This window comes from Chenopodium album, chromosome 18, assembly GCF_948465745.1.
Source record: "Chenopodium album chromosome 18, dcCheAlbu1.1, whole genome shotgun sequence".
In the NCBI taxonomy this organism is placed as follows: Eukaryota; Viridiplantae; Streptophyta; class Magnoliopsida; order Caryophyllales; family Amaranthaceae; genus Chenopodium; species Chenopodium album.
The window spans coordinates 2,830,392-2,854,748 of record NC_137851.1 but is presented as its reverse complement, the minus strand read 5'-3'; the positions used below and the strand labels follow the sequence as shown (position 1 = coordinate 2,854,748).

At 32.7% G+C, this 24,357-nt stretch overlaps 5 protein-coding genes across 5 annotated transcripts; 3 read left to right on the top strand and 2 right to left on the bottom strand.

Annotated features, from left to right (window-relative positions):
* The first annotated feature begins 1,441 nt into the window (after positions 1 to 1,441).
* Positions 1,442 to 4,416, top strand: LOC145590701 (putative 7-methylxanthine methyltransferase PCS2). Its single transcript, XM_081647106.1, has 4 exons — positions 1,442 to 1,779; positions 2,504 to 2,908; positions 3,508 to 3,771; positions 4,018 to 4,416. The coding sequence occupies exons 1-4, from the start codon at positions 1,624 to 1,626 to the stop codon at positions 4,414 to 4,416; spliced, it is 1,224 nt and encodes a 407-aa protein (XP_081503232.1). The 5' UTR covers positions 1,442 to 1,623.
* Positions 4,417 to 4,770: 354 nt separating this feature from the next.
* Positions 4,771 to 5,244, bottom strand: LOC145592695 (17.8 kDa class I heat shock protein-like). Its single transcript, XM_081649207.1, has one exon. It carries the CDS (start codon positions 5,242 to 5,244, stop codon positions 4,792 to 4,794), a length of 453 nt encoding a protein of 150 aa, XP_081505333.1. The 3' UTR covers positions 4,771 to 4,791.
* Positions 5,245 to 7,441: 2,197 nt separating this feature from the next.
* On the top strand, positions 7,442 to 8,188 carry LOC145592694 (oleosin Cor a 12-like). Its single transcript, XM_081649206.1, has one exon. The coding sequence runs from the start codon at positions 7,457 to 7,459 to the stop codon at positions 8,012 to 8,014; it is 558 nt and encodes a 185-aa protein (XP_081505332.1). The 5' UTR covers positions 7,442 to 7,456; the 3' UTR covers positions 8,015 to 8,188.
* A 2,337-nt stretch (positions 8,189 to 10,525) lies between these two features.
* LOC145591162 (putative aquaporin PIP1-4) lies at positions 10,526 to 13,615 on the bottom strand. The gene is made up of 4 exons (XM_081647563.1): positions 13,189 to 13,615; positions 12,276 to 12,571; positions 12,027 to 12,170; positions 10,526 to 10,985 (listed from the first exon to the last, which is right to left on the bottom strand). The coding sequence occupies exons 1-4, from the start codon at positions 13,511 to 13,513 to the stop codon at positions 10,893 to 10,895; spliced, it is 858 nt and encodes a 285-aa protein (XP_081503689.1). The 5' UTR covers positions 13,514 to 13,615; the 3' UTR covers positions 10,526 to 10,892.
* A 7,753-nt stretch (positions 13,616 to 21,368) lies between these two features.
* Positions 21,369 to 23,068, top strand: LOC145590699 (putative nucleoredoxin 1). Its single transcript, XM_081647105.1, has 2 exons — positions 21,369 to 21,585; positions 21,654 to 23,068. Exons 1-2 carry the CDS (start codon positions 21,369 to 21,371, stop codon positions 23,066 to 23,068), a joined length of 1,632 nt encoding a protein of 543 aa, XP_081503231.1.
* The last annotated feature ends 1,289 nt before the right edge of the window (positions 23,069 to 24,357 follow it).

Sequence of the window (24,357 nt, the reverse complement as noted above, 5' to 3'; positions counted from 1 at the left end):
AATTCTTGTCATTTAGATAGTACAATAAAATTGAAATTATAAAATTTTGATAATGCTTTTTTTTCTTCTTTTTTTGCTAAACATCACCTCCATTGTTGCCCCGTCGACAGAGTCACCATGTGAGGGAATTGGGTTCACCACTCTTGCCCCTTAATACAAAGTACCTTCAGCTTAGAACCGATAATGGTGATGGTGGTTCTAGCTAATAGAACCGCTAATCGGTTCTATATAAAGAACCCGCTAATAGTATTAGCTAATACATTAAGGGTTCTATTTGAAGAATATATAACACCATTAGCGGTGATCTATTTAAGCTAAAATCGTAATCAATATTAGCGGTTTGATATTAGCTAGGATCCAGAACCTAATAACCGAGCCTACGTGGATAGTACGGTGGGACATATTTTTTGAACCAACGTATATACGGAATCAGTTTACAATATAGCATTATTTGTGGAAATCGCTCGATTTTCTATCAGCATTGTTTAGATTAATTTGATTACCATAAAGGGTTTGCTCTGATTTACTGAACTGAACTGAGCTGAATTGAACTGAACTGAGCTGAAATAAATTGTTTATGAGAGAAAAAAATTAGAAACTAAACTCAAATGAAGTGATTGGAGTTGAAGTGAACTAAAGACAACATTTTCTAAGTCAAATCGAGTCAAGTAATTTCTTCATTTGTTGTCATCATATTCTTACGTCACATATCCGTCGCGCTTATTTTTTTACAGACTCCCAATAACAGTGTGAAAAACACAGCAATTGGAATCGTCCAATTAACTCGGCCCTACTAGCACTGAATGCCTTATTCGTCATACTGTCGGCATCTTGATACAGGCAGGGGACTGGAAGATAAATTGAAATGATACCGTTCACAAATTCAAGCTAAAATGATGAATGTAAGAGTAAAACTAGCCACATATATTGCCATTAGCACAATTTGCACATGGAAAACTCCTTTGGTGCTAAAACTAGATTGCTATACTAAAAATTTAAAGTATATTACTTCCAAAATTGAGCAGGTTCAACTTAGGATGTATTTTATTCCTTTAATAATTATTTTATCAAAAAAAATTTAATCTAATTTAGTTTATAAGAAATTATAAATTTACCTATAACTTATAAAAACCTTATTATAACAAGATCTCAATGAGAAGGAAGTTTGACTCTATTGGAGAATAGGCCTTCCAAGTATCACCGCATGTAAATGTCCCACATTGGTTGAAGAAGAGAGAGTTAAACATTTTATAAGGCTAAGGGGCTGATCCTCCTACCTATTGCCATACGGTTTTGGGATGGAACCTCCTTTGGACTTGTGAAATAGATTCTCTCTTGGTTTGTGGTTGCGGCCCAGACCCGTTTATCATAGTATCAGAGCCAAGTTAAGTTGTGTTGTGATATGGTCCAACATTATGGACAACTCACATGTGAGGGAGAGTGTTGAGTCCATGAGAAAAGCCACATGTGAGTGGTGTGTTGTCCCACATTGAAGAGTGTAGAAAGTATGTGAAAATGTACCCCACATTGAAGAATATAAGACCTTCAAACAAGGTTATTCAATGTTAAAACCAATACTGTCAATTACTTAAATAACCCTACTTGCCCACTTTAAAATACAGTATGCCCTCCGTTAGAAAATACATACATAACCCTTGGTTAGAAACTTGTATTCCTCTCTTGAAAACAAAAGTGTGTTTTGCAATGGAAATAAAAGAAATTCTTTGCATGAAGGAAGGTGACAGTGAATTCAGCTATGCTCGCAACTCTACAGTCCAAGTATCAGCTTTTTTTTTTCTTCTAATTTATTTTTTTTATTTTTTTTTAATGCAAAGTAATGTAAAGTAATTTCAAGTTATTGTCTTGTGTGAAATTTCAAGTAGTTTCATTGGTCAAAGGTTGCTCTTTCAAGTTTATGGTGTTGAAAAGAACCTTGGGAAATAAAAACAAGCAAGTTGTTTTTTGTTTTTTTTTTTTGAAACACAAGCAAGTTGTTTTTGATGCACACAAATTATTTTTTAATTGTGTCATCTAATTCAATAAATATATAGATGAAAAAAAGATTTCACTATAATAATATCTTAGTTGCACGTATATCATTATTAATGTACAATGCATAATATAACATTAGATGTAATTCTTGTAGTATAAAATTATGAATCAAGAATATTATCACGTTGAGAGGTATATACTACGGAGTATTTTGTAAATTATTTTAGAAGGTTGAGTAGTTATAATTATCGTCTATACATATATAGTTCCTAAAATAGTGCTCTCAACTTTCTATTCTTGGCTTAACTTCAGTAGTACAGTAGTAGAATCTTTTTTTTCTTCTATTATTTTGTGTGCTCATGTTGTGAGGTTAGAGAACATTCGTGCTTGTTTGGTAGCCAGTAATAGGAAGATAACATTAGAAGTATGGTGATAATTAATTACACCAATATTCTTCTAGTGTAGCTTAATTAATCTACAAATGGTTTGTCTATATGTATTCATTTTACAGGGACAAGTATTGGCTCACGTAAAGCCAATGATTGAACATGCCATTAGATCTTTGATATCAAATGATACTTCTTGCAAGGTCATAAATGTGGCTGATTTTGGATGTGGAGTGGGTCCTACACCAATAGCCCTAATATCAGTGGTGATGGAAAGTGTAAGCAAGATAAGTAGAGAGTTTAAGTTGGAAGGTGATAGAATACCAGAGATACAAATGTACATGAATGACCTTCCATCAAATGATTTCAATTTGCTCTTCAAAAGCTTGAGAGAATTGCAATTAACAAATTATGATGGTATGCCCTTGTGCTTTGTCATGGGTGCTCCGGGCTCCTTCTTCAATCGGATCTTCCCTCGAAATGGCTTGCATTTAGTTCACTCCAATTATGCCGTCCACTGGATCTCTCAGGTTCGTTTTCATATATAACACTTTAAGTTCAAATTCTCATCACTATCCAAACATTTTAGACTATGAGTATTCTTCAAAATTAGCCATATAGATATTATAGGTTATTAAGCTTGGAGATCTATCACTCGCCGTTGTTTTGTCAAACATGACTATGAAGTATTAATTTGTAAATGCATATAAAGTTACACTGTATTAGGCAGTATTAATTAAAGAATAAAATTAAGGCAAATTGAGTTAATTAAACTTTAAATGTAAGTATGATTAGTCAACCCGCTAACTATTAAGTGACTTTTAAAGGATTAGCTAAGATTGGCACAAGAAATTGTGAATTCAACTTCATAACATATTAGAGCAAAAACTCGTATATTCAATTTCAACATTAAATAAAATTGAGTCTACTTAGGGCCTGTTCTCATTAAGAGTGAGGACATTTCAAAGAGCAAGTTTTAACTAAAAATATAAGTCAATGAACCTAGATGGTCTCTTTGTAATAGTGGCAAATGATTCAATCTGTTTACACTTTATTAAAATGATGATCTGTATCTATAAATTTAATTGGGTCAAGTTATCTTTGGTGCATTGTGTTGATTCATGTGAAGGTACCATCAAGTATTTACGATGAGGGAGGGAGCTCGATGAACAAAGGCAATATCATCGTGTCCGAGGCTAGTCCCCCAAGTGTAGTAAAAGCTTTTCGTGCACAATTTCAACAAGATCTTAGCTTGTTTCTCAAGCATCGTTCCAATGAAGTTGTAACCAATGGGCACATGATACTAGCAGTTCTTGGAACCTCATCTATGGAACCTCGTCTACATTGGTCGACCAAAGCCCTCTCTCAAGCCATAACTAATCTAATTTCCAAGGTAACATAACTCTATGTCATAGTAAAAACTTCAATTTGCAGTGACTATATTTTAGTACTTTTGTCAAAATTAATGATTTCACTGCCACTTATGTGATACATTTGCACATGTGTATTGCAATTGTTTTTTTTTTTTTTTTTTTTATCAAGTACAAACGTAACCAGAAATCACCAAAAATCACTACATACATTAAACTAGAAATTGACATTACATACTCGTGCTAATTTATTGCATTGTGTCTGCTAGGGATTAATCACGAAAGAGAAATCACACTCGTTTGCAATGCCATTACATTTTCCCTCAAAAGAAGAAGTCCAGAAAATTGTAATTGAAGAAAGATCATTTACAATTGAAAAAGTAGAGACAATTGTTGAGGACGCTGCAAGCGAAGTTAAGGATGTAGAATTAAGAGCTGAAGCCATAGCCAAAGCTATAAGGGCTGCCTATGAAGTCTTGGTTTCACATCACTTTGGAGAACAAATATGGTTTGATCTATACCCTGAGCTTAAACAAGCTAGTTTGCTCCACTTGAAAAATGAACCAGTTGAAATGTTCAACTTCATTTTCATGCTAAAAAAATTGTTTGATTGCAAATTGATTAGATTTTCAGTATTATTTCTAATAACTTTTTATTTCAAGGTATAATTATAAATAAATGTAATTCATAACTATCTATTTTAAGTGTTTCAAAAAAAAAAAAAATAACTATCTATTTTGTAACATAGACCTATAATTTTAATTTCGAGATGACCTAATATTCTTTGGTCAGTCTATGATAGTAAACTCAAGATTGTTGATTGGTGGAACTATGTAAACACCAAACAATAAAAGGTTTGACAAGATAACCAGTTTTTAAAATCAAACAAATTTTATTTCTTCATCATATTGATTAGCTCCTTACAAACAAGCAATAATGAACACATTAGCTTGAAAAGACTATATAAAAACACACAATTTGGAACAAGATTACACAACTAAACACTCATCATCGTATCACAATAATCTTGATTAAGCCCCAATTTAAGCAGCGGAGATGTCAATAGACTTAACTTCAGGTTTCTTAACCTCCATCTTAGGAACAGTAACAGTAAGAACACCGTTCTCCATATTCGCTTTGATCTCCTCCATCTTCGCATTCTCCGGTAGCCTGAACCTCCTTAAGAACTTTCCAGAACTCCGCTCAACACGGTGCCACTTGTCGTTCTTCTCCTCTTGCTCCTTGTTTCTCTCTCCGCTGATCTGAAGCACTTTCCCGTCCTCCACCTCAACCTTCACCTCTTCCTTCTTAACACCGGGAAGATCGGCTTTGAACACATGCGCCTCAGGTGTCTCCTTCCAGTCAATTCGAGCGTTGGCGAAAGCAGCGGTTTCACGGTCGGTGGTAAGAGACTGGAAGGGTTCCCAGACATTGAGGGAAAAGGGATCAGCGATGCTGCTGCGTCGGTTTCCAAAGAAGCTTGGAATTAGCGACATTTTAGGATTATTTGATTTATGTAATTAGTAGAAATTGATTTGAGTATTTGATTAGAGTGTGTGAATTTGAGAATTCTTGAATGCTGCAAATATCTGTGTTTTGTTGATGAGAGATGGAGAAGAGAAAAGCGATATTTATAGATGATGGTATGAAGTATCTGGAAATTACTTTGAATTAATGGGATCATTCTATCAGCTTCTAGTATGGAGGAAAAGTGGAAAACAGAGGTAGAGAAGAACTGAGAAATTTGTAGGATATTCTTGTACTTTCCAGACTTTTAGTTATATTTGCCGCGCTTAATATTTGGGCCTCATCTATTCAATAGTGTGTCGGCCCATTGATGGAGAGCAAGATGTGAAATAAGCCCAGTTCTCATGTAACGGGAACTTTTTGTTAACACGGTCTATGAGTCTGTCTAACATGATCAGTCAAGTGATAATCTTTGGTCAATTAATACTACAACAGAACAATTGTGACCATTATAACTGAGTGAATCTTAGCCTTCTAATTTATAAAATTCATCCTATTCATCTATTTAGTTGACTTAAAACATAAAATAGTCAGTTTTTCAGGCACAAAATTCATTCCATATAGATCATTTAATCAAAATTTAAATACATCATATCCAAAACTAAATAACATTAAATAGTGTAGATTTCAAATAAATAAAAACTACTGAAACAGATTTCAACTTTTGTAATAATGGAAAATCTAGTTGATGGTTAAACCTTTGATTTTTATCTTATTGGAGGATTTTTTTTTTTTTTTTTTTCCCTTTGATGTCAAATAATTGGTTTCTTGAAATTAGAGACAAATCTCACCTTTTTTTTTATTTTTTATTTTTAATCTTCATCTTCTTCGCCCTTTTTTTCTGGTGTTGTTTTACATGGAGGATGATTCAATTCTTTCTTTAATTAAATTAAAGGAAAAATTATGGACCTTGTAATACTATAGAGACTATAGTACTACGGAGTAGATTTATTATTGATAAACTAAAATCAAATGTTGGTTTTTAATGGATATTGAAGAATCCTTTGAACTTAGAAATCGCAGGTATAGGTATTAATGGCAAATTTCAGTTATTTGTTTTAGAAACCGATCGAAAACGGTTTATTTTAAATCAAAATCTAAATTTTTTTATTTTTTTATTAAATATTTAAGTCAAGTAGATGGATGAACATGATTGGTCATTAAAAATAAAGGGTCAAGATTAAAACTAAATACAATAGCTACAATTTTATTGTAACCATTAAATAGTCATCCTACTACATTATTACTCTTCATTATGCCCTTTTTTTTTTTTTTTGGTGAACTACTCCATAATGCTTAATACAAGTATAAATTTAGGGAGGTTTTATTTTTGCAATTTTCATGAATCTAATCTAAAATGAACTTATATATACGTAAGTATATTGATATAAATTGCTTCAAAAAAAAAAAAAAAAAGCATATTGATGTGCACTAGAAGTTATCTTAGTTATCATTTAATTAATCTTGGAAATTTTATCTGAACTTATTTTTGTTGATTATGATGATGTAAGATTATAAGAGGGCTAAAGATAGGTTTTATTCATGAATTTCTGAGCAATATGGAAAATAAAATAACTTTTATTGAAACTTATTTAAATAAAATAAGCATAATATAGTCATAATACCTAATCAGACACACCATTAGCTGATAATGTGACGTATTTATTCATACAACAAGTGACATTGCTAATTTGTTTAAAAAAAAAAAAAAAAAGTGACATTGCTAATAATGCATAAATAAGGCAACAAGGTTGAACATAAGAATTATAATCACTTAATTAGTTTGTGTTATAGTACACAATCACACATTACATAGTCTTGGCATGAACTAAAAAGATTTGAACACTTCATTTGACAAACTTTTACCGCAAGAGGTCGGTGGACAATAGCTTAGCGTCGTATCCATCGTTGGTTCCCATAATAATTAAAAAAAACAAATTAAAAAACCCAAAATAATGTGGCAAGAGATTGTTAAAGACAGCAGAATCAAAATGAAACCTGTTGTTCATGCAAAACTTACACAAAACACGTGGCAAACTCTTTCCTTCCATATAACACAACCTTTCTTCCTTTCCATCATACTTACTTACTTCCTCTATTTCCCACTCTCAAACCCGAAATAAACTTCACCTACCTTAGCTTCGTTTAATTTATCAAGTAACAAAAAAAGTAATTTCTAAAATGGCAACAATGGATCGCGATCGCGACACCAGAGACCCAAGGCAAATCCATGTCCACACCCAACACGCAAGCGTTCACGGCGGCAATGTAAGAGGTAGTGGTGGTGGTTATGGATTTAGCTCTGGAGGCGGTCCAACCGCGTCGCAAGTGATTGCTTTGGTAACACTAGTCCCTGTCACTGGCACCCTCCTCTTCTTGGCGGGTCTCACTTTACTCGGGACCGTCATCGGGTTATGCCTAGCAACCCCAGTATTCCTCCTCTTTAGCCCTGTCCTAGTCCCTGCTGCCCTCCTCATGGGGCTTGCTGTCACCGGGTTCCTCTCGTCTGGCGCGTTTGGTCTCACGGGGCTGTCTTCGCTGTCACGCGTCGTGGGGTATATTCGACAGGCGGGGCGAAGAATGCCTGATGATTTGGATTATGCTAAGCGTCGTGTGGCGGATATGGCGGCGTTTGCGGGACAGAAGACCAAGGATGTGGGGCAGACTATTGAGAGTAAGGCTCGTGAAAGTGGGACTCATACCACTAGTGGTGGTACTACTGCTACTACTAGGACTTGAAAATGAGGAGCATATGCATGCAACGAGTTTTTAGGTTGATGATGACTGATGAGTTAGTTTCCTTGCTTGGGTTTTGCAGGGTGTAAATTAAATTTTCCAGTTTGTAATGTTGTTGTTCATGTTGTTATAACTTTTTAATGGGTTATTGAATAATTTTATGCATGATTTCAATGTTATGTTTATGCTCAAGTACCTGCCTTTTTGTTCATTTTATTTAATCCGTTCTGTTTTAGTATTGTTGCATTTGTTTGGGGACATTTTGTCGTTCAATAGAAAGTGTTCCTAAAACATAGTTAAGAGTCTCACCATCTTAGTGACTTATTAATTGTAATTTTTTATTCAATAAAATTATAATTAATTTAGATAAGTTAATGTGTTGTCTTATTATACTATTTGTTTTCATTATGTAATGATTGAGTTTGACAATTAAAAAATATTTATAGTAATAATTAAACTCGAAACCAAGTCGTCTTATTATCTAAATAATCGAATTTAATTAGCAAATTAAATAAATAGTAACATGGGGCATTGTCCGCACCACACACTAGCCACTACCTACATTACGTACTAGCAGATAAAAGTAAGAAATACTAGTACATAGGTCATAGGTGGTGTGCCCTAGCTTAGCTGTTAGCCTGTTACCATATAAAGCGCTAGTGCTAATATATGCTCCGATAAATTAATTAGCGAAGGAAAGAACATGCTGCATGAATAAAAAGAAATCAAAATTAACAAACCTCCCAAGTTAGGTTTCCAAGTCATAATAATAAATAATTAATAACTCCTACGTATAAATTCTTAAAATTTTATCTAAAAAAATTCTTTAAAATTTTTCATTAAAGCCTTGTTCACTACATCTTTAAGTAAAAATAATTTCAATTCAATAAAAATGAGGTGAAGTGAACGAGGTCTAAGTAGTCCTACACATATTTAAGGAAACCTTTCAAGGAGGGTTTGATGAGAATTGAACATTTGAACTCCCCTCGTGTCTTAACTTTAAAGGAGGTTTCAACTGACACAATCATTTCTCATTTTATTTCCATCAAATAACTATTTGTTCCTTTTACCTGTATAAAATATAGGGTTTTAACCATTAATATCTTCAACAATATAAGTAAAATTTATATAAAATTTATAGTTTATGATAGAGTATATAAATTGAGCATGGATTTCAATCATTAAACCATATAGTATATGATGGTTTTATTGTACATCTATAAGTAGAAATTTTGGTTTAATGTTGAAACCAAGTGAGAGTTAAGTATATCAAATGAGCACCATTGACATTAATATGGTTTCAATTCGAATAGGACCATCTCAAAATATTTGGGCTTGATCCAGTGCTAATATTAAATAATTGGCCCAAAAATATATTAGTATTCATGTCAATTGGCTATCAATATTGGCAGACCTATCAGACTATCAACATTGTAAAAACCTTGTTAGAGGAAAGAGTTGAGTATTAAGTATTGATTTTATACGGTCATAACAGTTAATAGCATTATTAGAAAGTTCGGGCCCCTATTTTTAGAGGCCTTGTATATTTGTATTGAGGGTCTTTAATTTATTAACATGGTGGCATGGATACCTTCCACAAAAAATTAAGGTTTTGGGAGAGTAAAAACGTAAAATGCATAATCATATGATACTTATCTACGTGGTACACCAATGAAATGTTGGTCTAGTGAGAAAAGTTGAGAGGTTACGTACAATAGGTTAAATGTTCAAATCTCTGAGTCATTTATAGTTTGTAGAAAATCAAATGTTTACAAACATATTTTTATTTCTTTGGTAAGTGGCCAACTTAAAAACCCCTGGCCCAGCCCCAGGATAGATACCTTATTAAAGTGTAATGACCCATGGGTTTGTACAATAATGGTTGTCAAATCTGTAGCAAATAGAACTTGAGGAGTTGAGGGTGGTTACTGATTAGGGTGACTTATCACTTTTGAACTAGAGGGGTAGCTCATTACAGTAAATGCTTCACGTCAATTTTGTGAAGACAACCTCACTAGAAACTTCCAAAGTTTTGATAACATTAAAATTGAGGCATATCATTATCAAGTTAGGATAAAATTTTGTTGTTTTTTTATGAGTTGCGTACTACGGTAGCATTTTTCCCTCATTCATTTAATGGATGTGTAAATCATCCAAGTTATACGTCAAAGCTCCATCCTTCCTACAATAATTAAAGATTCAATATGACTTCACCTATTGAATTGTTAAAAGGTCCTTCCTTCCTAACATAATTAAGGGTATGATATGACTTCACCAATTGAACTGTTAAACCCGTCCTCTTCGCCTTTTTCAAAATACCCCGATGCTGACCCTACCGGCAACCTTTTACTCTGTACCTACTAACATGGCCTTTAGCAGTAGTCCGTAGTCGCGCCTCATGTGTATGAAAGCGAATGATCGAAGAAGAGCATTTAAAGTAGAACGCAATAATGCAGTATAATTTCCTTCAGAAAATGGACATCGAAATTATTACTAGTATTGAAAGATCCAAAATGCAAGAAAAAGGGCTAGTACATAATAATATTACCCAAATTGGGAACATATTACATGATTTTGATAGTAAGAATTTACATTTTCACAACCCAGTCCAATGCAAGCCACAACCCTCTTAGGATTCTTCGACGAAAATTTGAAAAAAAGAGTACACTTTAATAACTTACATAATACAACAGAGATGGACAAACAAAGAAATAAGATTAATAATGAAGAAGAAGATTAAAAAAAAAGGAAGAAAAGCATGGGATTCTAGATTCTTCTTATCATCATCAAGAGCCTTGAAAAACAAATACGGGTCGGGCCGATGAGATGATCCATTCAAACAACAATATCACCCATGATGATTATGATCAACTCAAATCCATTACTTGGATTTGAAGGGAATTGCCCTAATCACAACTGTGTGGTAAAGTGCTGCCAATGCTGCTCCAATGAATGGTCCCACCCAGAAGATCCACTGTACAAAAGACGTTAACACAATTATTAGAGAAAAATATAGTCATATGAAATTATGTACTAGAAAGCGTGAATATAAAAATGTTGCAAGTATTAAGAAACAAATAGTCAGTCCGTATGATGTATGAAGCTAATGACCAAGGAATCGATAAAACTAATCAAAGGGTCTTTGTCTTAATCTTTAATTAGCATAGTAGTAGGTAAACATTAACTTCAAAGACAGCATCATCTCCACCAAATCTTTAATATTCCATTCAGTATATGTTTGACAACTAACCCACATGGGTATCATAGTATAGTAGGACAATGATATGAACAAAAAGAAGATTAGGTTAATATTTGCCAAATGCTTAACTGTTATTGGACCCCATCTTTTTTCTTTATATAATAAGCTTTTCATGAGCATTACTACCTTATCTCTTTGTTATACAAAATTTGATAGATTCCTTATCCCTATTCATTCTATTGTGGTTCAATTTATGACTTTTTTGTGTTGCCCATTATTATAATGGGCCTTATTATATGGCCTTCTCAAAACAATCAATTTCCCACCACTCCTTTTTATAAAGGTATCAAGACTTCAAGAAAAGTTGATTAGTGTAAATAGGTTTCCAACGTATATATTAAGTAAACTTTTGAAAAAATAATTACCGTTTAAGGTAAGTTAGGTGACTCACACTTTGTACAGTTACTAATCTATACGACTATACATACTTGTCTGTGGTATGCACCAAGGCAAAAAGTTGTGCGAGGGTTGAAACATTGTCTAAAATAACTAAAAATCTTACACATACGTGAAAATGTGGTGTGCAAGATGGACTAAGGGGTGTATGATATGCGTTTGATAAATTATTGTGAGACGAGTGTGACTGTGTAGTATGTACCATATTAGAATGGACTTGTAACATTTTCCAGGAATTATACTTGTAATTTGTAAATGACATCTTAGAATATAGGTTAGTTTGAGACGGTTTCACCCTAACACTTGCTCGTACATGAATGATACAAATTTGATCAAATGGAAAGTTTTAAGCAAACTTACGTGGTCGTTCCAGTTGTTAAGGTGCTTGTTGTAGATGATGGCAGTTCCAAGACTCCTAGCAGGGTTGATACCAGTTCCAGTAATGGGGATGGTGGCCAAGTGAACCAAGAACACAGCGAACCCGATTGGGAGGGGAGCCAAGATCTGTAAAACATTGTTTCATACCATTAACTCAAGCTCATATAACATAAATTCAATCAACATCATAAGACTGCAACGTGACTAATAAAAACAGCATATAGCACTTACAGGAACATGAGAGTCCCTGGCGCTTCTCTTGGCGTCAGTGGCGGAGAAGACGGTGTAGACAAGGACGAAGGTGCCAACAATCTCAGCACCAAGACCATCACCCTTGGTGTAACCGTGGTGAACATAGTTGGAACCACCGCCTCCGGCTTGGTAAGGAGTGGGTTGGAATCCCTTGACAACACCAGCACCGCAAATGGCACCCAAACATTGCATCACCATGTAAAAGACTGCTCTTGTCAAAGACAATTTCCTTGCCAAGAACAATCCCAATGTCACAGCAGGGTTAATGTGACCTCCTGTAATACACCGTCATTCAATTTTTCACTAGTTAGCTACTGTACTTGATAGATCCATACACATTTTCATAAACAACATTAATCTTTGTTTGGTTTATATAACTTTACATTTATTTGATTAGTGATTATGCATCAAACTAGTTGAAAATTTTCTTAAATTTTCTTAAACTAGATCCTACTGATAATAAGCTGAATTCTTTTTATTATTCTGTTTCCAAAAATAGTATACCATGGATGTTAACTACCCAAATCGGTGTAAATACTGAAATCAAATCCCGACTACCATCACTAGATTCATTACCGTATGTGACTGGACCCAAAAAAATAACTGTAACATTAAGATAGTCCGTACATACCTTCGATTTTAATTCTAAACTAGAAGACATAGTACAGTTTAGCATGCTCAAAACCAAATGCTAAACAAAACCCAAAAAAACATTGCATTAACCCAAAATAACCCACTAAACTAACATCTAAAACTTCCCACAACATATAATACACCAACTCCAGAACTTTTTTTTTACAAATTCTACCAATATAGTAGTATAATATGCATCTAATTTAAAATTAAAAGTATTAATTACAAAGCTAAAAACAAAAGGGATGGAAAAGATTACCAGAAATTCCAGCAGTACAGTAAACAAGGGCAAAGATCATTCCACCAAAAGCCCAAGCAATACCCTGAATACCAACAGTCTGACACTTATTGTCAGCACGACTGTAACCCATAACAGTCAAAATACTGATGTAAAGAAACAAGAAAGTTGCAATAAACTCTGCAATTCCAGCCCTGTAAAACGACCATGATGTCAACTCTCCGGGCTCAAACAGCGGCGCTGGTGGTGGCTCTTTGTAGTCTCTGTCTTGCGCCACCGTACCCAACCCCTGCTTCTCGCCGTACTTGTTTGCTCCTAGTCTAACATCCTCTTCTTTGCCCTCCATTCTTTTTGTGTTTTCTTAGACCAAAAGTTGGTGAGTTTTCTTTTCTTTTCTTTAGTAGTGTTGTTTGTTTGGGTTGATGGATGAATGAATGAGTGAGTGAAGAATGGGATAAGGATGGGTGGGTTTTATAAAGGGGGAAACTTTAGGTTATACAATTGTTGGGGTGTGATTAAATTTTGTTATCTTTGGACCGTCCATTAATAATAGTGCTTAATTATTATAAATAATATAGTTATTGTTAATTAGTATGTTTATGTATGATGATGATAATGATGAGAAAATAGTTTTTGTTTAGTATAAGTTGGCTTATTATGTGTTGAGGGGGGTGAAATTGACAATGAAAGGTTGTGCCTTAGCCTATCTTAGCTGGGCAATTGAGGACCATACAAAAAATAAACGTTGGGGGTTTTAAAAATAAGATTATAATTGAAATTAAAAAGTTGAGTTTTTGTTATCAAGTGAGAAATTTGAGAATGTGTGGTCATTTGTAGAGGTGGCCACCGCCCATCTTAGATCATAGAGGTAGGATTTTTTATAATTTTTATTTTTTTTGTGTCAAGAGTAGAAATACGTCTTTTGTATGTTTAAGTGAGTATATTTATAATAGAATTATCAAGTTAAGCTTGGTTTAATGGTAAGCATTATTAGGGGTGTTTATTCGATTTTCGGTTTAGATTTAGGCCAGATTCAATCCGATTCGAAATATAATCAACTTTTCAATTTGATCCGATCCGAATTACTCTTTCAATCCAATCCTAATTAAAATTCGGTTATTTGGATCCGATCCAAAAATCCGAATTAAAATACGTTGATTTTTAGCGTATAATAAACTAGTACAATAATATAAAAGAATGCAATTATAACAAAACATTTTGTCCAATACTTAAGAGTAATACAAATCTTTAAAATAGTCATAATTAACATAAATTGTTTAACATCAAGTCAAATTAAATTGTTCAAAATAAGTAGTACAACTAAAATTATACATGTTTAATTCTAAATTTCGATTTTAATTGGATCCGATTAGGGTCAATTCGATCCAATCCAAAAATCCAAATTTTCAAAAAATCTCAATCCGATCAGATCTGATTTAAAGTTCAGATCCTATCCAAATTGATAATTCGGTTTGGATTGGATTGGATTTCAGTTTTTATCTAAATTATGGACACCCCTAAGCATTATGCCTTCTAACCTTGAGTTTGAGGGTTTAATGTCCACTACACATTTTGAGAATGAGAATTCCTTACTCTTCTCCCCTCTTCTCACTCTCAAAATGTTTGACTCGTTGTATGGAGTATAAGTTCGAAGTTTGCATGTTAAATCTGTTATACACATGGTTAGATAAGTTCTACAATTTAAACTTGAGATTGAAATTTTTAATGTTATGCCTAAGATGTGTATACTCCGTATAGGCGTATACAAAGTATACGATGCTCCTCTGAAATTGAACCAAATAGGATAGAGTATCAAGTAATAAGACTTACCAAGCTAAGCTTGGTCTAGTGATAAGCATTGTACCTTTCAACCTTAAGGTTGGGGGTTCAATCCCCACTAAAGGCACTTTGAGGGTGGAGATTCCTTACTTTTCCGGTTTTCCCTCCTCACTCTCAAAGTGTTTGAACCGTAAATATCGAACTAAAAAAAATCGTGAGGGTTAAGGTTAGGTTAGGGTCCTTCTCCTCAAGTAATAAGACTTGGTATATATAGTTGATTAGTGGTGAAAAGATCACCTTGTAAAATTGTAACCTTAATATCGCAATGATACTTGAGGGTAGTTGACCCTTTCCCCTAATTTCCAAGTGTCTGACTCGCAAATAAAGTTTTGTATTCTGTATGGCTTAGTAAGACTTGGCCACAAATTGGAAATCACCAAGTACACTATATTTAACTTGGTATTGTAGTAATCACTCATAATTTCACCAAATAAAAATAAGAAATCCGGTCTACAACACTAATTTCAGATATCATAACTTCATTGTCATAGTACAGTAGAATCTTTGGATTCAAAGCACACAACCTTTATTTGACAGGAAAAGGCATATTTCTTCACTACTTCAATCATAATTCTACTGCGTATGGCCCATAAAGGCGATATGGCCGGTAGATGCATGTCAATTAATGTAGTTATGTGGACTATTGGTCACATATTCATCATTTTCCAAAATTATACGCTATTTCGCAATTAAGATTAAAGAATAAATTCTAAGCTTGATCTCTTTTATTTCCTTTAATTAATGATACCACGAGTATTAAAATTACACTATGATTCATAGAAAAACTACAAGTATATTTGTAACGTAAAATAAGGGTTGAGTTTAAAGATTTGTAAGCGAACATAAATAACAAAAATTAATACTCCGTAATATCTAATGTCATACACTGTATAATTTTATTATTTTTTCTTACTCCGTATATAACATCAACATTCAAAATGTATTTAATGCGTATAGGTAAGTATACAATTTTTTCAAAGGCTGGAGTAGTACGTATAAACTCAATTAATGCATTTGAATTCAATTAATCTTAAGTTTAAAGAATTCCATAAATGGCTAAATGTCATGTACCTTAAAAAGGTTAGAGAGCGAATGCAGCAAATTAAATAAATAGGATTATAGAAGCCAAGAAAGCAAGGAATTGTATATGACGTTGGATTTGTAACACTTTTCTGGGTAGAAACGTGGCCAACCAGAACTTCATTAGAGATTGGGCAATTAGGTATAATTCGTGATTTGCTGCTCATTTATATTACAGAAGTTATATTATCGATCGGACAAAACCAGCTAATTTTAAATAGCTTCCACTGTTTAATTAGCTGCTAATCTCTCTTGTTAATTTTAATCGAGCTCAATAATTCAACATATAATCAAGTTTATTTACAGTATCCTTTTGGCTTATTTGTGTGGGATTTTGCTCAATATAATTATTCATTCATCATTATCAACTTTTAAACTATAAATGTTTATTTAATCAATAATTAAATATATATTCGATTATACGTATAATCAAAGATTATGACGAGTATTACTAGTACTATGTATTTTTATTTTCAAAACATGCATATCCTTTTTTTTTTTCTTTGGAATAACATGTTGAAGGAAACTAAAGTGATATAAGCAACATCGAGAATTACATTGATAATCAGTTATAATTAAACACACGACGATGTACAGTGTTATTGAATAATTAAAGTTAGAAATTTAATAATTTGTAACAATGGTGCGAAAGCGAAATTTATGATTATATATCTTTGTTCCTAGTATATTTGTCACTCGAGCAAAATAATTTGAGAAGAAAGCTTTGTATTCTACCAGCAATTTGTGCAGATAAATGGACAAAAATTAAATGTGGTGCCAAATAAAATTCTTTGAAGAATCTTTTCATTATTTTCATATAAATAAAAAAATTATGTCTCTTTCATGCATGCATAAAACGGTCCATGAATTGGGCCAATTGGCTCATTACTAACTTTGAGAGATTGTAATTTAAGGTTGTGAATTGTTGTATTTCCAATTTTGTATGTATAGCAACTTTCCTTTTTGTTGTATTACATAAGTATAATAATTGTGTGAAAAGCCAATTAATTAGATTATCCCTAGTTTGTTGCCCCGGAAGAATAATGAAGCTTTATCAAAAATAAAATACTCGATATCATATATGAAGTACTTCGTATAATTATTTTGTTATATGAAAATAATTGAACTCGTCAAAAAAAAAAAAAAAAAAAGAAAAAAAAAAGAGAGAAATTATGGTTTATTGGATTCATATTTTACTGGTGATTGAATAGATAGGTAAAGTCTAGCTACCAATGTGGGGATAACGTTGAAACCTCAAAAAAAAAAAAAAAAAAAAAAAAAAAAAAAAAAAAAGGTATGTTGTTTAAAGAATTCTGACAATAAGATGTTGCTGTCTAATTTCCCAAATCAACACTATATGCATATGGAGTATTATACAAAAAACTCAATTAATTATTATGCAAAATAAGATTTTCCCAAATCAACACTATATGCATATGGAGTATTATACAAAAAACTCAATTAATTATTATGCAAAATAAGATCTTAAATCACAATATCACAGTATAATATTTTTGTGATCGATATCATCAAGCTATAATATGTGAAGTACTCCGTATTAGTTAATCATAGAGATTAATTATGTCAAGCTTGATAAAGTTGGCCATAAAAATATTAATTAGTAATAGGTGATAAAATAGCCGTATTCGTATTTGCTTCCTTTGTATTTGAAAATTTAAGTTAATTGTAGTATTGTACTAGTAAAATTCAATAGTCATAAGTAAAAAAAAAAAATTTACATTATCATTCTTTTTAATTAATCATCTATTCACCAAAATAATAAATACAGAGAAATGATAAATTGATTATTAACACGCCCCATTTTCTAGCACCATATCATAAGTTGGGAAAAAAAACATTTAGGACAGCCCAGAAGGTTCGAAGACAAAGTCTGAGAACAATTATATAATCAGAATTATAATACTTAGATTATAATCAATAAAAGTAATGATGATGCTAATCTAGATAAGGGAGCGTAATTAAAATAGTGTACTTAAGTGCATAATTCTACGATTGATGTAAGAGTATGTTTTATTAATTCTATACTAGTTCGTATTATTTAAACCATAATACTAATTCATTCTCCGTAAACGCTAATTTAGGACAATTAGCAATCATTATCGGTTGGTTAATGAAGAAGATAGGATTAATTATATAAAATTAAAATTTAATTTTGTGATTAAGTAGCTTAATGGTGCTAAGTGGTGGGCGACGACAACAACAGCACCAACTCAAGACTATAGATTATGTTATATAGTTGTCAATACTTTTCATGTTAACTAATGTTGGCTGGAGTTGGCCCATGTCCACGAATAATTCATATCATGACCATAAACCGTCACTTAATTTAAGGCCACTTCTTTTAAGCAACCATTTTTCCAAGGTTTTCTATAAGTTTGAGGAATATTTGAAATTTTATTTCTTCTTCAAACCTAGTTACCCAACTCTGTTTCATGCTTGCTTGTAGTGTAGGTAGTCAAGTATCCTTAGCCTCTTAAGCTATGTTTAGATTGTTCTGATGAGTCGGATCGATTAAAGAAATTTCTAGTTGTTACTCGTTTATCGGATTTTGTAGTTTTAATTGATCTGATGAATTGTGTGAAAAATGTCTTATAATCGAGAAATTGAAGTATGACAACACTATGTAAATTAAGGCATATTTGACTTTGTTGTAAATAAAATTATTCAATTATTATTATCAATTTGTTAAGATACATAGTATTATTATCTAAATTATAAATAATCCACGATCATTGTTTGGCTAACATGTATGAAAAGAACATGAATCACGACATGTATGACAAGAGTGAGAGATAAATCAAGTGGTTAGAGCTTCTCTCATCGATTATCACCCCCAATCCTTACGACTCAGATAAACACCCAAAAAAAAATGACACGATAATGAGACTAGAATAAATTAGAAAGAAAATTCCATTCTTAAGTTTGGTTATAAGGAGTAGAAACAATTTATAAAAGTCTTCATTTTTTTTTGAAAGAATTTATAAAAGTCTTCATTAGTACCACATGTGATATAACTATAATTTTTTTTGTAAAAAGAAATGATTAAAATAAATTAGGAAAAGGGAATTTATATATGAACTTCTATCACAACTATACTCCGTAGTAAATAAGTAGGAGTATATATATTTTCCGTTATCTTATACTCATATATCAATAGTTGAAAAATAGAAATTGTAATCTAATACTCGGAGATTGCGTGAAAATGAGAGGAAAAGAATAAAAGTCCGAGATGATGATCAAATTCTGGATGTCTAAAACCTAATAAATGGGCAATGGCATTCGTCGGCATTAGGTTTCATTTTTCATGATTTTAGCAACGCAATTGTTATGCCCCTTACACTATTATACCCATACATATTGCGCCGAAACAATATCTTTCGAATGTTCAAAATTGGAAAAACCCGACCAATGACCTTGTTGGTCATGCCAAATTATTATTTGGCCGGTGCAGTGCTTAAGCTTTGATGTATGGCCCCACTTTTATCATTTCACTACCTCATTTGGGTTGGATATCACATCACCCACGAGAATTAAACATCTTATGAGTGATCATTTTTTTTTCAATTGATAAGGGGTAATTTAATTAGTGATGGTAGTAATATTTAAATTGTACTCGTATGGTCGGTTTTATTTGTAAGAAAAAGACGGGTGATGAGAATCGATCCTAAGATTATTTAGAATCGGAAGGAGAGCTCTAACCACTTGAGCTATCCTCACTCTCAGTCATATAAGAAAGTTCAATGTCCATGTTCAATTATTATTACCTTATGTTTATATTTGACTTTATATTGCAAGTTTTCAACCATTTATAACCACGCAACCAGCATTTTTATTCCTCTTTCATAAACTTGTACTCCGTAACTTGAAATTTTCTACCATGCAGAACATCACTATGATCGGAACATCTAATATTGTGTGTCATTCATGCCACACAATTGCCTTGAAACTCATTCAATTTATCTTCCTTTAGTTGCCAAAATTGTCTTAAATTTAGAGAATTAAAGAGCACAATATCAATGTATTTCTAGTATTATACGAGTTTTAACTATTGTATACTCAATACTCCATTTTAAAATGCTTAATTCAATTTCCTTTTTCGGCCGTTTTTAAATACTTGCTCCATTTCCTTATTTGGAAATTTTTTTATAATATTTAATTAATTTCTCTCACCAAGTGGACCCAACAATATTAATTTCATATTATCTCTCCTTCAATTAACTCCACTACTTTTGGTTTTTTACAATTTTTATTCTTTCACCAACCCCACTACCTTCATATTTTATTACTTTTCTCAATTTCTCCTAAAACTCCGCACATGGAGAAATGGAGCAAGTATTTAAAAACGGAGGGAGTATTTCATAAATTTGTATTCCCATCCCTCCTTTGCTATAGCCATTGTGTTCGTACTAGTACCACTTTAAAAAAGAAAATTATAAAATAAAAAAATACTCTCTCCGTTTCGCATTAGTTGCAACGGTAGGCTTGGCTCATAATTTAAGAAAATTATGGACTAGGTTTCTATGCTTATATAAAGTATTATTAGTAACGGCTAGAAATAATAATAAAAAATAAAAAAAGTAGTGTGGGTGGGGTTGATAAGAAAGAGAAATAATAAAATATTTGTAAAAATAGAGTTAGTGGGAGAGAGAAATTATAAAAATAGTGAGTTATTTTTAAATATATTAGTGTTGTAACTAATATGAAACGAGCGAAAATAAAAAGTGTTGCAACTAATGCGAAACGAGGAAGTGTATAAAAAAAATCTTTATTTTGGGCGTCTAAAGTTAGCCAATACAATACTCGTATCAATTTGTTCATCTTAATTTTTTTGCATTTTAATTTAGTATTCACAAAATGACAAAATTGTTTTGGTTGTCTTATACAAATTTTCCTTTTTAGGAGTTTAGTTGTTGAGGTCTAATTATAGGAACTTCCGTAACTCAGTGTTGTAATGTGCACCTCTGTTAGCCATTTGATCCAATGCGATAAGCCCAAAAAATTAGGCCCAAAGCCAACTAATAATCCTACACTACCTAAATTTTGGAAATCATGCAACTTCGTAAGAAATTTAATTTGTTTTTATCTCATCTCATTTCTCCATTTGACAGTATGATACTCCTGGCCTTATTGATTAAGAGGATTTGTGATTTTATATCAAAACTAATTTAGGTGTCGTAATCTTAAAATAGGAATGAACGAAAAGAAAGGGAAACAATCCTGACACCCAACAAGAAAAATTTAAGAGTTTAGAGGTTACACCAATGATAAACTCTATGGAGGGTAAGCTAATTCCTCCTTTTCAATACCAAAAAGACCTCCAACGAGCTAAATCATGTCGAACCTCGGAGCCAATTCACGAGGAACCGGTTTACCCTGATAGCTTAACGCCTCACAATTCTTCTATCAAAGAAGGTGATCATGTTGACGTTATATCCTTATTGTCTACGGACTATAAGGATTTTCTAATTCCCAAAAATGGTGACAAAGTCAAAGTTATCGCCTAAGGAGAAAATATGTCATGATCTTTTGCTTCTTTCTTCCTATAGAACCTCAAAGCCCAGTAGACAACCATTGTTGGGCTATAAAAGTTGCATTCTCCGAGTGGTTCGACTCAGGAAGAGATGACATTCAGATGGTTTTGGTAGCTAAGATGAAACGTGAGTGGATTGACAATGAAACTGTATTTATGAATTTCTTCTCTTCGTTCCCTAATTGCCTTGCAATCCCTTTTCGTGACTCGAAGTCTCGTGATTATGTTAGTAAGTCTATTGGCTTAACAGGGCTTAATGTACATTATGACCCTAGTGTCATTGTTGTAGACCATAATCAAAGGGTTTTGCAAGAAAGTTCTTATTTTCTTGAGTTGTATGGTGCTGATTCGTTTCCCTTTACGAATAAGAGGTTCGAAACCCTTTATGAAGAAGCACATAGACCTTTGTTGCCCCTTGAAGAAATCTTGAGGTGCAAACCCTCTGACATTTTAGTCAGCAACAATGGTAAAAACAGGACAATTTGTGTATTAGACCTTAAGAAAAAATTGGTGGGGTTGTATTTGTGTCGAGATGGGGATTTCATGGGGGAACTCCATGAGGTGTATGAGCTATGTCGTTGTAAGCAAGGTTACGAGTTAGAGATAGTATTGATATACCAACCCGATGAGGAACCACAGAAGTTTATAGAGTATGTAAATGCTGATTTAATACAGAGGGGGATAACATCTTGGTGGGTGTTACCTTTCAAGTATAGTGTAAGCCATTGGTTGAGCCGACTTAGCGAAACTCACTCTATGGATACTTTGATTATTTTAGACCCAACTAGTGGTAAATATGTGAATCCTTATGGTGAAACTGTCATAAGAAATTTCGGTATTGATGGATATCCTTTCACAATCGCGAATATGATTGAGAAAGAGACTGCAAGGCTTAGGGAGTTAACCTTGGAGTCATTGTTAGTATTGTCTAAGGAGCAAAATTATGTTTGCACTAATGATGGTACGCATGTGAGTGTGGCAGAGCTTCGCAGTAGGAATGTCCTGCTTTACCTTGAATGGACAGATAATTGTATGGATGATCACATGGATATATCATATAATTGGATTAAGGGTTTGTACCATGAAATTAAGGAGAAGAAAGATGCTAATTTTGAAGTAGTGTTTGTTCACATGGATTTTTATGCAAATATTTCTCCTCTTGAATGTTTCACTGCAATGCCATGGCTCGAATGTCCCCATGACCCTGCTCTCGCAGATGTCATATGGGAGCACATATGCTTGAAGGGTAGTAACAAGTTTAACGACCTCATTGCGTTTGGAAAAGATGGTCAGATTCTCACAATACATGCTTATCAACTTCTAATGGATCGCGGTATTGATGCTTATCCCTTCCCTTATAACCTACACCGAGATGTTGAAAATGAATTCAAATGGTTCTTGTATAGTTATAGCGCGCGTGTTCTTCCTTAGTGAAGCAACATTTAAGGCTACTGCTTGTAAATGAATCGGAGTACTTCGGCCATTAAAGCCAAATTGTAGCATATGTCTGCTTTTAACCCTTGTTTTATCTTTAATATTTCAATTCATGATGTAAGTACAACTAGATTTTTTAAAATATGATCTGGTATATTGTTCGCCAAGAAAGCTACTTATAAAGAAACACTACTACAAAGTACAAACGTCACAGACTACATTTTGTTGAATATTAAAATTGTCCCCAATATATAAAAGAAAATAGGGGATCGGATTTTCTTATTTGGGTTCTATATGTAAAAATTTTTAGTGATATTACAAAACTTCAAAGCATTGGCTACTTCTTTGTATACCGTGTATGCTTAGTTGCTTACACAAAGAGATTTACTTTTAATATTACAATTGAAATTTTACTTAAGTCCTTAACTATATTGATTTTGGGCTAACCTGAAAGTTGAGAATTTTTTTATGCAGAAAGGAACCAGCTTATGGCCCTGTTTGATAATTAGTTGGTAGCTGATTAATATAATTGATTTTATTAGTTGATTTGACTAGTTTGTTACATTGACTGGTTTGACTAACTGGTTGTAGATAGCTGATTGTGTGAAATTAGTTGGCAAATAGTTGTTAATTGTTAGCTGTTTCATTGCATTTAATACTTCGTAGCCAAAAAGCTAATTGTTCAATAAGTTCATTTCAAAAAGCTCTTACAATGAGCTTTTTGATCTTATAATGAGCTTTTTGAAAAAGAGCTTTTTGAGCCCAAAAATCTCTTTTAATATATAAGCTTACCAAAAACTCAAATTAGCTTCTTAAATAGTTAAACCTCTAATATGGCACAATAAGCTAAAAGCTCTCAATAAGCTCTTTACCAAACAAGGTCTATATCACATCAATGTTAGCTCATGATTTTGATTTTTTTTTTTTTTTTTTTTATATGTTAAACGAAAACTACAACAAAATTAAGCAAAGGGAACAGTGAAAAACCATTGTCTAATATAAAAAAAGTGTTGCCTTGTAGCTAAGGCAATACATATGGGGAGTAGTTTATGCCCCCGTTGTCTATTCATAAGGCAACACATTATTCAACAAAGGCAACAATTTTTAAAGTTAAGGTAAAATGATAGCTAAGGCAACAATTGTACAAAGGCAACAAGTAAAAATTGTTGCAAGCCTAGGAAACAATTCAAAACTATATCCTTGTGTGATAATATACAACAACCTTTCACTTGTTATATTTTTCAGAAATAATAGGATAAATTATATATATATATATATATATATAT